This window comes from Ochotona princeps, chromosome 5 (genome assembly GCF_030435755.1).
Source record: "Ochotona princeps isolate mOchPri1 chromosome 5, mOchPri1.hap1, whole genome shotgun sequence".
Classification (NCBI taxonomy): domain Eukaryota; kingdom Metazoa; phylum Chordata; class Mammalia; order Lagomorpha; family Ochotonidae; genus Ochotona; species Ochotona princeps.
In genome coordinates this window covers 51,703,414-51,718,101 of record NC_080836.1, presented here as the reverse complement: position 1 = coordinate 51,718,101, position 14,688 = coordinate 51,703,414, and the positions used below count along the sequence as shown (strand labels likewise).

At 41.5% G+C, this 14,688-nt stretch overlaps 1 protein-coding gene across 2 annotated transcripts in view; it reads left to right on the top strand.

Moving 5' to 3' along the window:
* SLC25A12 (solute carrier family 25 member 12) overlaps positions 1-14,688 on the top strand; it is a 98,843-nt gene that overhangs the window by 53,125 nt on the left and 31,030 nt on the right. For both annotated transcript variants that reach the window (XM_004577065.2, XM_058664621.1), the window contains 4 exons: positions 7,433-7,579; positions 9,719-9,857; positions 10,521-10,614; positions 14,122-14,206. In XM_004577065.2, the coding sequence (XP_004577122.2) occupies positions 7,433-7,579; positions 9,719-9,857; positions 10,521-10,614; positions 14,122-14,206 (465 nt within the window). The remainder of the gene's footprint in view (positions 1-7,432; positions 7,580-9,718; positions 9,858-10,520; positions 10,615-14,121; positions 14,207-14,688) is intronic.

Below are 14,688 nucleotides of genomic sequence, written 5' to 3'. Positions count from 1 at the left end.
TGTCCTCAACTGCTTTTCCAGGCCAGAACCAGAGAGCTGGATGGTAAGTGGAGCAGCTGGGACACAACCAGCGCCATATGGGATCCTGGTGCATGCAAGGCAAGGAGTTTAGCCACTAGCCTATCGCGCCAGGCCCAAGAAGATGGATCTTGTGGAAACTGCTTGAAGGGTACGGGAGGGCTCCTTGCATTGTTCTTACATGTAAATACATTTGTAGTCTTCCAAAAATGTATATATGGAGTATAAAATTTTAGCTTAAAAGTTTCGAACTGAGAAGCAAAACAAAGAAAAAAAGAAACTTCTTATGTAAAGCTCTCAGTGTACTGAAAACAGATACCAATAAATATTGTAAAGTGTCTTCAGTGAATGAAAGTTGTCTTTGGAGGAATCTTTAAACAAACAAACAGAAAACATACCTGAGAGGGCATTTTCTTTTTAAAGAATCAGCTCTCAAATGTATAATTTTCTCAATTTCTCTACTTTAATTTTTATTTTAATTTTAAAAAATTTATTTCCATCTTATTTGAAAGGCAGAGAGAAACATACAGAACAATCCTCCATCCTTTGGTTTACTCCCCAAATGTCTCCAACAGTTCGGCCTGTTATAATGAATTGTAAAACAAACATCTACTAAGAAATTCAAATTTAAAAAAAATTATTTGTGAGACAAAATGATGAGAGAGACAGAAACCCTCCTGTTTGTTCACTCTCCAAATTCCCACAGTGGCTGAGATTGGCAAGGGCAGAAGGCAGGAGTCAGCAACACTCTCCAGCAACACTATACTAACTACTTGAGCTGCTGGCACAGTGTCGCAGGATCTGTGTTAGCAGGAAGCTAAAGTCAGGAGCAAGAACCAGGAATTGAAGTCACCTACTCCAATGTGGGGTGAGTGTTCACCACTCATCCTGCCTGCCCCACGTAAGGTAATTTTAATGCCTTTCAATCATCACTCAGAATCCACAGTATGTAGGAAAATACAGTTAAATGGAAAGGGTGAGAATCCTATCAAAACTACTTGGTTCTTTTAATTTTTTTATCTTTTAATTATTATTGTTGTTTTTATCATCATTTTATGATACAGTTCCATAGGCTCCTGGGATTTCTCTTATCCCCGCTTCAACTCTCCCCCCACTGAATTCCCCTGTATCATTACTAAAGTATAGTTCTTCATACACAGTCATATGTCCATTATTGTGGGCATGGACAATGGTAGAGTCCATCATTCTATTGTCATATAGTAAACAGTTTCATTGGGAGTTCATTTTTGTCTGGAAGTAGAGATGCATACTGCATTGTATCCTCACATCCTGGTGTGTTAGTCTTCATTTCACAGTTACTGTATATCCCCTTAAATGAAAAGCCACAAAACAAAATCAACAACAGGAAGAAAAAAGAAATTAACAACACCATGAAGTTAAATAACATGCTACTGAATGACTAATGTGTCGCTGAGGAAATGAAAAAGAAAATCAAGAACCTTCTTCAAGAAAATGATGCTACTGTATGATCTATCAGTCAAGAATTTAATCAGAAAAAAGTGTTTTGAAGAGATAAAACTAACAACAAAAAATAAAAATCCATGTGATATAGTTTTTGCTGATCTTCGTTGGTGAAATGTGTCTCCTGTAGGCAACAAATAGATGGGTTTTATTTTTTAGTCCAGTCTAATTCATGACATTTGGTTGAGCTTAAGTCATTTACATTCAGGGTTAATATGTATGGGTGGTAATTTGGTCCTGTCATTTTAGGAATGGGTTGTTCATTGGTTTAGTCTTCTGTTGTCATTTTACTGGGATGTTCTTCCCATTTGGCTTTGGTTTTGTTGGGTGCTATTCCTCTCTCTGTCAAGCGAACATCTTGAAGTATCATTTGTAGGGCAGGTTTGAAAGAGGCAAATTCTTTTAACTTTTCTTGACTGTGGAAGAATTTTATTTCATTTTCAAAGACAAAAGAAAGCTTTGCTGGATATGTTATCCTAAGCCGACAAGTTTTTTCTTTTAGAATCTGGAATATGTCACTCCATTCTCTTCTTGCCTATAGAGTTTCCTGTGAGAGATCTCCTGTGAGTTTAATTGGCATTCCTTTATATTTCAGTTGATTTTTTTTTTCCACGTGCACATTGAAGGATCTTTTCCTTATGTTCGATTGAAGAGAGCTTGATGATCATGTGCCATAGTGAAGATTGCTTTTGATCAAGCCTGTTGGGAGTTCTGTGCCCCTCCTGGATCTTGTTTCCCAATTCTTTCTCCAGATTAGGGAAATTTTCCCTTTATTTCATTGAATAAACCTTTAATCTCAGTTTATCTTTCTGTACCTTCCGGGGGTCCCATAACTCTTATATTAGGCCTGCTAATAGTGTCTTTCAATTCTTGAATGCTTTTTTTGGCCTGATCCAGCTCTGCTTCCAGCTTTTTGTTTGTTTCCCCCTGATGACAGGAAATATCTTCCAATTCTGAAATTCTTTCTTCTGCCTCTTTTATTCTATTTTGGAGACTCTCCACTGTACTTTTAATTTTCTCCGCTGTATCCTTCATTTCTGATATATCAGCTTTCATTTGATTCATTTCCAGTGTGACAAATTCCTTAAATTTCTTGAACGTCTGCTTTACATGCTTCTCGCTTTATACCAAGTATTTTGAATTCTGTATCTCCTATTTTCTCAATATCTTCCTCAGTGAACTCTGAAGTTGGCATAGGGTTTTACTCCTTTACAGGTGAGTTTTCAGTAATACTCATTTTGCCTTTGTCTCTTCTTTTGCTCTTGGTCATTGTACTTCTGGTTAGCAGATTCTTCTCCTTGGGGCAGGTTTCTAAGATGTGTCATGCACAGGTCTACAATTCGATTTTACTTGTTGCAGTTGGTACACAACTGTTTGCTTGCAGCCACTTGTGCCACAACCTCCAGCGAGTTCCAGGTCTGGATTAGATTTCCACCATGGTCTCCTTAGCCCCAGCTCTTGGCTCACCACTCTACCTCCTGTGATACCATGCTGAGGCTGCACTGTTGTCTGTACAACTGTTCTCCCACTTCTGGTTGGAGCAGTTCCTAGGATTAGGGAGACACCAGGTGTCCTATATCGCTAGGTTGTGGTTGGTGATATTCTTGCAGGAACCTGTTGGACGTTAGGTCTAGGTGCCACACGGACCTATTTTGACCCATACAGTGCCATAGTTGGTATTATTTTCTGTGGGACCAGTGCAATGCACTGAGCTCAGTGAATTCTCATGAGATCAGCACATGTGTGGCTCACTGTTGTTCCTGCAGCCCTAAAACTTTTGCCACACTGTACAAAATGGCACCTGATGTGCCAGTACTAGAGCTCTTGATCTGCTGGCTATCAGGTCTGAGGGCTACCCAGACTTGTCTTGGGTGTAACCTGTAGGATGTTATGGTGTTGCAGTTCGCTGAGCCAGAAATGAGTTCATTCCCAGCTCAGCATATGCTCAGTTCTTTCCCTTGCCTTTTTCTTCTAAAACAAAAAGATGCCCGATTCAGCTCTACGGGGGTGGACTGGGCTGTGAGATCTACCCTGTCCCCGTACTGCCCATCTGGGATCTGCCGCTCTGTCTCTGCTCCTGGTCAAATCAAATAGACCAGCAGGAGGGGTAGTTCTTTGGTTTACCTCTGGAGCTCCGCGTAAACATCCGTTCCTACCTGGTTACTGGTAGAGTTCTGGCTGCTGGTGGAGTTCAGATCAGCGTTTGCTGAATGGTGCTAGTGTATCAGTCACTTGCAACAACACACCATTGTTGTGTCCGCTGCTTTTCTGTGTCTGCCAGTCTCCAGCTACCCTTCTGCTGTTGTTCTGTCCTCTCCTGTTTCCTGGAATGTGCACTCTGCTTCATACTGGTTAATATTTCTCCGTCCAGTTAAACATGTCCTTACCCTATTCCGCCATCTTGATTCTCCGATTGTTTTAAAATTTTTTTTTAAAGATTTATTCATTTTATTATAGCCAGATATACACAGAGGAGGAGAGACAGAGAGGAAGATCTTCCGCCCGATGATTCACTCCCCAAATGGGCCGCAACGGGCCGGTGCGCGCCGATCCGAAGCCGGGAACCTGGAACCTCTTCCGGGTCTCCCATGCGGGTGCAGGGTCCCAAAGCTTTGGGCCGTCCTCCACTGCTTTCCCAGGCCACAAGCAGGGAGCTGGATGGGAAGTGGAGCTGCCGGGATTAGAACCGGCACCCATATGGGATCCCGGGGCTTTCAAGGTGAGAACTTTAGCCGCTAGGCCACGCCGCCGGGCCCTCTTTAAAATTTTGTTTTTAAAAAATTTGTTTTAGGAGGGCCGGTGCACTAGCCTATTGGCCACTTACCTTGCATGCACCAGGATCCCATATGGGTGCTGGTTCATGTTTCAGATTATCTGTTTCCCTTCCAGCTCCTTGCTTGTGACCTGGGAAGGTAGTCAAGGACTGTCCAAAACCTTTGGACCCTGCACCTGCGTGGGCAACCTAGAGGAAGCTCCCGGCTTCAGATTAGCTCAGCTCTGACTGTCGTGGCCACTTTGGTGGTGGCCCAGTGGATGGAAGATATATCTCTGTCTTTCCTTCTCTCTGTAAATCTGCCTTCCAAATAAAAATGAATCTTAAAAAAATTTGTTTGAGAGACAGAGAAAACCAGACTAAGGAAGACAGACATCTATTTGCTGTAAACTTGTCTAATGCCCTCAAAAATCACTGCTGGGACCAGCAGAAGCTGGGCTCCTGGAGCGCTAGTCAGCCCTCCCATCCAGCCATTAAAGCCATCACTTGTTCCTTCCCAGGATATGCATCAGCAGAACTGGAGCTTGAATCAAAGCACTCCAGTATGGTATTCAGGTATTCAAAACAGAGTCTTAATAGCTAGATCAAACTCAACCCAAAAGCTATTATAGGGCCTGGCACAATGGCTCAATTGCTGAATTCTCTTCTTATAAGCACTAGGATCCCATTTGAGCACCTGTTAGTGTCCTGGTTACTCCACTTCCCATGTATCTGCCTGCTTGTGGCCAGGAAGGAAGTAAACAATGGCCCAAAGCCTGACCCTGCACCCATGGGGGAAACCTGGAAGAGACTTTCGGCTCCAGGCTTTGGATTGACTTAGCTCCAGCCATTGTGGCCACTTGGGCAGTGGACCCGTGAATGGAGAATCATTTTCTTGGTCTTTCCTTCTCTCTAAATCTAACTTGTCAATAAAAATAAATAATTTTTTTTAAAAAAGCTCCTGAAATGTCAGAAAAAGTTAAAGCAACATTAGTTTAAAGATGTTCATAAATACAGTAAAAAGTGCTATCCTTATCTTTGAGAAGTATTTATATATATTTAGATATGTCTTATTTCTAGGGTTGCAACTAGTATGAAAGTGGCTTCCAACAGCACCATATGATTATAGTGTATTAATAGGTTTATTTGGATTACCTCATGGATCTTCACAGAAGAAATTTTGTTTTTGACTTATTAATGATGAATTTGTTTTTATTTGAAAGGCAAATTTACAGAGAGAAGGTGAGACGAAGAGAAAGATCTCTCATCCACTGTTCACTCCCCAAATGGCTGCAATGGCTGGAGCTGAGCTGGTCTGAGGCCAGGAGCCAAGAGCTTCTTCCATGTCTCCTGCATGGTTGCAGGGTCCCAAGGCCCTGGATTATCCTCGACTGCTTTCCCAGGCCATAAGCAGGAGCTGGATGGGAAGTGAGCAGAGCTAGGACACCAGCTAGTGTCCATATGGCATCACAGTGCTTGCAAGGAGAAGTTTAGCCAATTGAATCATTGTGCTGGACTCCCTTTTCCCCCTTTTTTAGTTTAGCTTTTTTTCCTTTGAATAGCACACATAGGATAAGTAGCACATCTTACTGTTTATATTGATATCACATATTACAAAGTTTGCCTTCCTAATAGTTAAAATGTTAGAGATATTCTGAATTTTTTATATTCTGAAAAAAGCCAGAGTGAAGGCTAAATGCTGTTTTATGCAGTTGGTTATTCATAACTTTTTTTTTTACATAACTTTTTTTTAAAAAAGATTTATTTAGTTTGTATTTGAAAAACAAAAGGAGCAATGGGAAGAGAGAAGAGTGATCAGTCTTCTGTTTGCTAGTTCCCTCCCCAAGTAGCTGCCATGGCTGGAGCTGAACTGATCCAAAGCCAGGAGCCAGGAGCTTCTTCTGGGTCTCCCATGTAGGTACAGGGGCCCCAGGACTTGAGCCATTCTCTATTGCTTTCCCAGGCCATAATCAGGGAGCTGGATGGGAAGTGGAACAGCCTGGACATGAGCTAGTACTGATATTGAATGCCATAGTTGCATGTGGAGGCTTGGATTATTATACAACAGCACTGGACCCTGCAATCCAAAATTACAGAGAAGGAGAAACTGAGAGGGAGACCTTCCATTTGCTGGTTCACTCCCGAAATTGCCAAAACTGTTCCAATCCAAAACGAGGAGCTGCTTCTCCTATGTGGATGAAGAAGCCCGAGGACTTGGGCCATTTTTAATTGCTTTCCAGGCAGCTAGGATTTCGATGGGAAGTAGAGCAGCTGGGACTTAAACCTGCACTGCAGGCTACTGCACCGTGGCACTGGCTCTTATTTGTAACTTTTGATTTGGAATTACAGAGTGTTGTACTTACCAGCTGGCAGAATTTCTCACTGGGTTCAATTTTAAGAGTTTGAAAGGCAGACAGAACTTTCCATGTGCTAGACCACTCTTCCAATGCCTTCAGCAGCCAGGATTTGGCTAAGCTGAAGCTGGGAAGCCAGAACTCCATCTGGGTCTCCCACATGGATGTCAGGGACCCAAGTATTTGAACCATCATCTGCTGTCTCGCAGGATATGCATGAGCAGGAAGCTGTATGAAAGAGCAGAGCCACAACCCAGGCACTCAGATGTGAATACGGGCATCTCATGCAGTCCCTGAACTGATACACTACTTAGATACACCCCCTGAGTTAATTTGTAAAAATTGTTTGAAAAAGAGTGATTTGTAATTCATTTACAGAGAGACTTTGATTATAGCATGTAACATTGAAAACATTGAAAATGAATCTAAATTCTTAGTTCAAAAAAAATCATGGATGACAAGAAAACCTTCAACCAGAGAGAATAAATCATGTTTTATACAAGAGTGAAGTAAAGCACTGAAAGCATTGTTCTCTTTGTTTTCAATGATGGAAACCTTTCAAGTAAAATCTGAAGCCTCTTTCCTGCTCCTTTCTGTATGGCATGCTCTGATTCATTCCTCTTCCTGAAGGTTGACTTGTAGTATTTTCAAGAAAACACATGCTCCTTAAAATAAATGAAAAGCTTATATATATTCAGAGCCGTGTATTATTCATTTCTGTGTTGAATACATGTGGGGATAGGGTGTTTGTCCTTCCTGTCCAGAACATATGCTTGGGATGTACTGTAACCAATTTCATGCCCTACTTCTATTTTTTCCCCTTTAGGAACTACAATTAGAACATGCAAGACAAGCCTTTGCACTGAAAGACAAGAGCAAAAGTGGCATGATTTCCGGTCTGGATTTCAGTGACATCATGGTTACCATTCGGTCTCACATGCTTACTCCTTTTGTGGAGGAGAACCTGGTTTCCGTAAGTAAATAGCAAGTTCTTCAATTTTCTGTTTCTCCGAGTCTTTTGAGTTCTGGTTTGCCTCCCTGGACACATAGGAATCTCAGCATTTAAATTTCATTCTTGTTTGGTAGAAGCGAAGAGTGTGTGTGTATGCCTGTGATGTGTGTGTGCACGGCTTGCATACGTGAATACATAGTAGCGATAATGGTGATGGTGAGTGGTCTTTCTTCAGATCACAGTTTTGTTCACAGCCACCATCTTACTCTCATAGTTTCCAAAATGTTCATTTCCAAAACGTGTAATGTTCAGGAGAAACCAGTCTGTAGACAGGGGAGAGCAATTATTTATCTTGTGGGCAGCACCTCTCCCAGCACTACTGCCTTCATCTTGACCTCTTTCCACCTCACCAGGCTCAAGGTCTTGTTATAAGGATGGCTTCTTCCTTTGTTGCCTTCAGGGTGCTGTCTGCTGACCTCAACACTGTTTTAAATAACCATGCCCGAGGCAGAAGGTATGGAGGAGATGTGTGGCCCTCAGCCTCTATGGCCTACTCCTCTTTCTGCCCCTTCACCTGTGCATCCAGTCTGTGCACCAGACATAGTTTTCTGCTCTGTCCAATTGCTAATCTCTCTAAGCAGTCGTCTGGACCAACAGCAAGCTTATGCCACCCACTTCCTCACGTTGAGCAGTGAAACTTTCCCCACTTTCCCGTGTTCTTGCTCATGCATTGTGCTTATGTGTAAGTTTTTGATTACTGCTTGTTTTGAATGGAGAAAAGCCAGGGAAAACGTTTGTTGTTTCAGCTGAAGATCATTATCCCTGATTTAGACTGGGGTAGAAAGATCAACTTCTGTTCTTTTTCTTCAGTGAATTTGAACATGGAGCATGTCACTTTCTCCTACACGTTTCACCTCCTTGACACCCATCCCCTGTCCCCCTACCCTCACCTCATGCCCCAACCACAAGGAAAAAAAAGTGAGAGAATAAAGGAAAGAAAAAGAAAAAGGGAATGAAGAAGGAAAAATCTTTGAGAAAAGGGCTCTCTCAGTGTGCCTTAGGGGCCCATTTAATCTTTTCCAACTGGGTTAGATAGACCCATAATAGCCTCAATTTACCAACGTCATATTCTGATCCTCAGATACATTGTTTGAGTCTTTTTGAGTCACTGGTATTCAAACTGAGGCTAGTAATAATATGATCTGTACGTGGGTGGAGGCATGTGTTTGAGGGACGAAAGGGTTGAATGTACTGGCCCTTCATTACCTGCACTATTCAGAATAGAGCCTTAAGATTAGGTTGTTATACTGATATTCATAAGCATTTCTGTACATTTTTACTAGATACTATTTTCGGTTGTATGTGTTCCTCTGATTTCTAGGTGGGAAATTAGCTTTTGACAATTGCAAAAAGTTTTTTTTTTTAATTATGCTTAAGTGGGGAGTGAAAAAGAAATTACCACCTTTCCCAGCAGAGGTAATGAAGGCCACGTTGCCCCATCTTCAGGCGTGCGAGGGTTCCTTTTGCACTGTTTCTCTCAAAATACAAGCGAATACATCCTCTTCAGACTGTCTGTGCTATTTTTCGGAAGGGGGCATTTGTATTAACTGTGCTTTTCATGAAACAGTTAAATTTAGCAAAGACTGTTAACTATGTTAATTATATGAATGCCCTTAAAAATTTAAAAAAATGTTGATATAACAAAGTAGTCTTAAAATTTAAAGTTAACATTTGGTTTTTGTGTATGTGTATAGTGGTGGGGGAGGAGAAGCAAATTTTTTAAATGTTCCTTCTTTTTTACATGGGTATTTCATTTGTCCAGAACTTAATGGGAGTCTATAGTTGAGAATCTTGAAAATTCTGTTTAAATCACCATTGTTTTTGATCTATGATAATTATATTTGTTGTTTTTGACCTTATAGGTAGATGAACCATGAAGTCCAACTTCCAGATGTTGCTTTCTTCCTTAAACCCTAAATCACGTAGACTTCCCCGAGGGCATGCAATGCACTGAGTGTTTGAGTAGGATGCTTTGCTTGTATTTACGGACTAGTTTTTGGCCATTTGAATGATGAAGCCTGTTGGATCTACTCAGAAAAATGCAGTTTTCATAAATGTATTTTTTTGTTTTGTTTAACTTTTCATGTTGTCACTTCCCAGGCAGCTGGAGGCAGTATCTCACACCAGGTTAGCTTCTCCTACTTCAATGCATTTAACTCCTTACTGAACAACATGGAGCTTGTTCGTAAGATATATAGCACTCTTGCTGGCACAAGAAAAGATGTGGAAGTCACAAAGGGTAAGGTTTTTGCTTTTTTAATATTCTGCATTTTCACTTTTCCTCTAGGCAGGAGGTTCATTTAAGTTTACCATACCAAAGCCAGATCTAAAAAGTATGTTACCATGTGTAGATACATTTCAAGTGGATTCCAGAAAGGCAGGTGGTAGATTTAATGAGATGCTGAGGTCAAGAACAGAAAAGTGGCTTTGACAGTTTTGAAAAGAACCTTGGCTGAGTCTGTCAAACAGGTCAGTGGCACTGTGGCAGCAGCTTGTTTGTGCTTGGAAGAAGTTGCCACAGAAATACGGGAAACCTACTCCTGCTGGTTAACTGTAGTAGGATGTTTTGGGTGACTGGAGTGAAGCCAGGTTGCTTATCTTGTAACTCTGGAGACCAAAGTGAATAGAAAAAAACAGAGAAGAGAAAGGACTCTGAGGAGATTGTTTTATCTTTGAAGTTGATTTCTCTGGTTTTGCTGTTGCATCATCGTAACATTTTATTTTTTTTATCAACTTTCAGGAATGTAGTTATTTCCATGTAGTTGAATTTAAGTCTTTAAATGCAGTTTTAGATTGTTAAAATAAAAACTAGGTACTCTTAGCTTTCAGATTGTATTATAGTTGGTTAAGGTAAGGTAGGAGTTTGATGCCAACATTTTAACATGTTTCTCTTCCCTTTTAGAGGAATTTGCCCAGAGTGCCATACGCTATGGACAAGTTACTCCACTAGAAATTGATATTTTGTATCAGCTTGCAGACTTATATAATGCTTCAGGGTAATTATTCCAATAATTCTTCAATATTTATTATTCCACTAAATATTTAAAAGACAGACCAACAGAAAGGAAGACGGGGAGGGAGGAAGGAAGGAAGGGAGAGAAATAGAGATCTTCATCCGCTGGTTTACTTCTGAAGTGTCCACAATACGTAGTGTTGGGCCAAGCCAAAGCCAGGAGCCAAGAAACTCCATCCAGGTCTCCCACGTGGGCAGCAGCAACCTAAGTACCTGGGCCACTGTCCACTGACTCCTAGAAACGTTGCCAGGAAGCTGGAGCAGATGCTGAGTTGGGATTTGATCCAAGTGGCAATCTCACAATGCCCATCCAGGGCAGTTCTTTTAAAGTGTGAAGCAGCAATATGTTTTCAGTTGATCCCAGCAATCTTAGGCACATTTTATTCAGTATGTAAATTCTAACAGAAAGAGAAAGGCAGAGAGGAGACACAGGAGATTTGGAGGGAGACAGAGGAAGGAGGGAGTAGGAGAAAGAATGAGTTGGGAGAGGAAGGGAAAGGAAAGAGAATAGGTAGAGAAGAGGTAAAATACAGGAGTAAACGGTTGAGGGACATGAAAAAGCAGAATGGAGAAGGAAAAAAATTAGAAGGGAGGAAAATGAGGAAACAGGAAATGTTGCTTTGGTTCTCTGGATTTCAAGAGATGTGTGAAAATTTACCTGGATTTATAAAATAGACTGATGTACATGGAAAAAGCCTTGTCATCTTTTTGGTTTGTTGTAAACAGTTACTTTACTGAACAGCATGTACCACAATGTGTTGGAGCTATGCCCCTGACATTATTATAGCTGCTTCAGAGATAAGGTCAGATGTTGATGAATATATTTTCTAAGATTAAAGCATCAAAACTCTGAGGACATTTAATCTGGTTTTTGCTTGTTTAAAGGTTTATTTTTATTTGAAAGACAGATTACAGAGCGAAGGAGAGACAGAGAAGGTCTTTCATCCACTGGTTCACTCCTCAAATGGCTGCAATAACCAAAGCTAAGCTGTTCCAAAGCCTGCATCCAGGAGCTTCTTTCAGGTCTCCAATGTACCACATGGTCCCAAGGCTTTGGGCTATTCTCCATTGCTTTCCCAGGCCCATTAACAGAAAGCTGGAAGGGAAATGGAGCAGCCAGGACTCAATCCAGCACTCATGGGATGCCGGCACTGCATACTCTGGCCACAGTATTGACTCCTGTCTCACTCTTGCACTCTCTCTCTCTTAAGACTTATTTATTTATTTAATAATTAGAATTAGGAATAGATGAAGAGAGAGAGAGAGAGAGAGAGAGAGAGAGAGAGAGAGAGAGATATTTTCTACCTGTTGGTTCACTGCCCAGATGGCTGCAATAGCTAGAGGTGGGTCTGACTGAAGCCAGGAGCTTCATCTCTATCTCCCATGTGAGTGGCAGCGACACAAACGCTCGGGCCATCTTCCACTGCTTTTCCCAGGCTATTAACAAGGAGCTGGATCGGAAGTGGAACATCCAGGACATTAATTGGTGCCCATATGAGATGCCACCATCGCAGGTGGCATTAGCGGCTATGCCATAACCCCAGCCCCATGGATGAAGGTATTGATTGAATTCTTGGCTCCTGAAACTTGTCCTGGTTCAGTCCTGGCTATTGTGGATGCTTGGGGAGTGAACCATTAGATGGATACTTCTCTCTGTTTCTCTCTCTCTGCTTCTAAAGTGAATTTCAAAAACAAAATTTGTAAAGTCTTATATGAATCCAAAAGAAGAACTGTTATCCATGGAGATACCTGGCAGTACCAATGGGAACAGATGCTTATGTCTGATTTATATATTGGATTTTTATAAGATTTGGTTTTTTTTTATTAGAAAGGCAAATAGACATGGAGAAGGAGATACAGAGAGAAAGATCTCTCATCTGCTGGTTCACTCCTGAAGTGGCTGCAGTTGCTGGAGTTGAGCCAGTCCAAAGCCAGGAGCCAGGTGTTTCTTCCAGGTCTCCCATGTGGGTGCAGGGTCCCAAAGCTTTGGACCATCCTCGACTGCTTTCCCAGGCCACAAGCAGGGAGCTGGATGGGAAGTGGAGCTGCCGGGATATGAACTGGCACTCACATGGGATCCTGGTGCATGTAAGGCAAGGACTTTAACCACTAGAGTATCATGCCAAGCCCAGATCAGATTTTTAAAAAGTCACTTCTATTCTGTAAATGTAGCAATGTCTGAAATAATGGGCTTTAACCACAGAATCCAGGGCTAGTAGAAGATGGGTGATTTCTTGTCTTCATGCCATGTAGTGAATTGTTGAATTGGAGATGATATGAACTCTGTCAACAAGTTGTGAGCCAGGTTATGTATCATCCATCTAAAATTCAGTTTTTAGGCAGACTTTGAATCTCCATTATGATAATGTATGCCTTTTTTTAATTCTTATTTTTGCACCAGAGGCATCTCCTCACTTGATTGGATGTCTGGTGCCATAGAGTCAATATAAAAACAAAGTCCCGTCAACTTAATGACTACAAAAAAAAAAAAAAAAAAAAAAAAGGAAAGAAGAAAGATAAAAGAAGGAAAGAAAAAAGAAAAACTGAGGGGTAGGAAAGAGGCCCATGGGCCTGAGACACAAGGGAACCCTACCCACAACATCAGGACTGGTTTCTATCAACATCAGGACTGTGTTTCTATCGTTACAAGGTCAGCAGAAGTACTTCTTGTAAGCTGGGTCTAAAGTAACTTTTTAACTACGTCAGAGAATGTACTTATTTGTGAGCAAATTTTGTGGGAAACAGTAGTGTATTCTGCATGGTTAAAACTTCAGAGAGTTTGGGATCCAGCACGGTGGCCTAGCGGTTGAAGTTCTTGCCTTGAACGCCCTGGGATCCCATATGGGCGCCGGTTCTAATCCCGGCGGCCCCACTTCCCATCCAGCTCCCTGCTTGTGGCCTGGGAAAGCAGTTGAGGACGGCCCAAAGCCTTGGGACCCTGCGCCCATGTGGGAGACCTGGAAAAAGTTTCTGGCTCCTGGCTCTGGATTGGCGCAGCACCGGCCATTGCAGTCACTTGGGGACTGAATCATCAGACGGAAAATCTTCCTCTCTGTCTCTCCTCCTCTGTGTATATCTGACTTTGTGATAAAAATAAAAAATAAATCTGAAAAAAAAAAAAAACTCCGGAGGGTTTGAAAGTAGGTCCTGTGAAGTCTCCCTCCTACTCTGTTGCCGTTCCTTGGGGGCATTGAGTATGTAGTAGTTCTTTGTCTTAGGGGATACACGTGGACGGTCAACATCTATACTTCTCTGGCAAGAAGGATGATCATTTCTTCACTGTAATGTTTGTTACTGGAATCTTACTAAGTTTATGCACTCCCCATTATTTCCCTAGAGTCTTACATTCATGTAAGCAGGGTCTGAAGAATTCTTTCTCACTAAAATATGAAGTCATAGTTCTGGCTGTCTTTGTTTTCTTTTTGAAGACAAGGTGATGTGAGGAGTTCGTCAGTGTCATACCCTTTCCTTCCCATATTTTTGCCTGCAGGCGCCTGACCTTGGCAGATATCGAGAGAATAGCCCCATTGGCCGAGGGAGCCTTGCCTTACAACCTGGCAGAACTTCAGAGACAGGTGGGAATTGTCTCATCAATGCCATCATCGTAATGCTGAGATAGCACAGTCGTGACACAGCCAAAGCTTCAGAACACTCTGAAAACTGAAGACTGTTTCTCAGAGAAAGATTGCTTAGCTCAAAGATGACCTTACCTTCTCCCTCATGGAGTATTTTTTAAGAGATAGCTAGATTATTGCTTTATTCTAGTTTAAGACGACACACATATCTGAGTTTGACCTCCTTCCTTTAGAATTTGGGTTCTTTTCCTTTTACTTGCCTAGTTACATTTATGGATTATCATTAAATTAGCTTTCTATTATTATGGTGTTTTAAAAATATGCAACATTCCTTGAATGAAGGAAATAATTCTCTGGGATTATGTTTATAGATTATGACAAGAAAAAAGGAGTAAGTAATGAACCAGGAATAAACTTTACTATTATTACATTTTTGCTAAAATATGGGTGTTTGTTTTAGTGTTAAGGAAAATAAGCCCTCT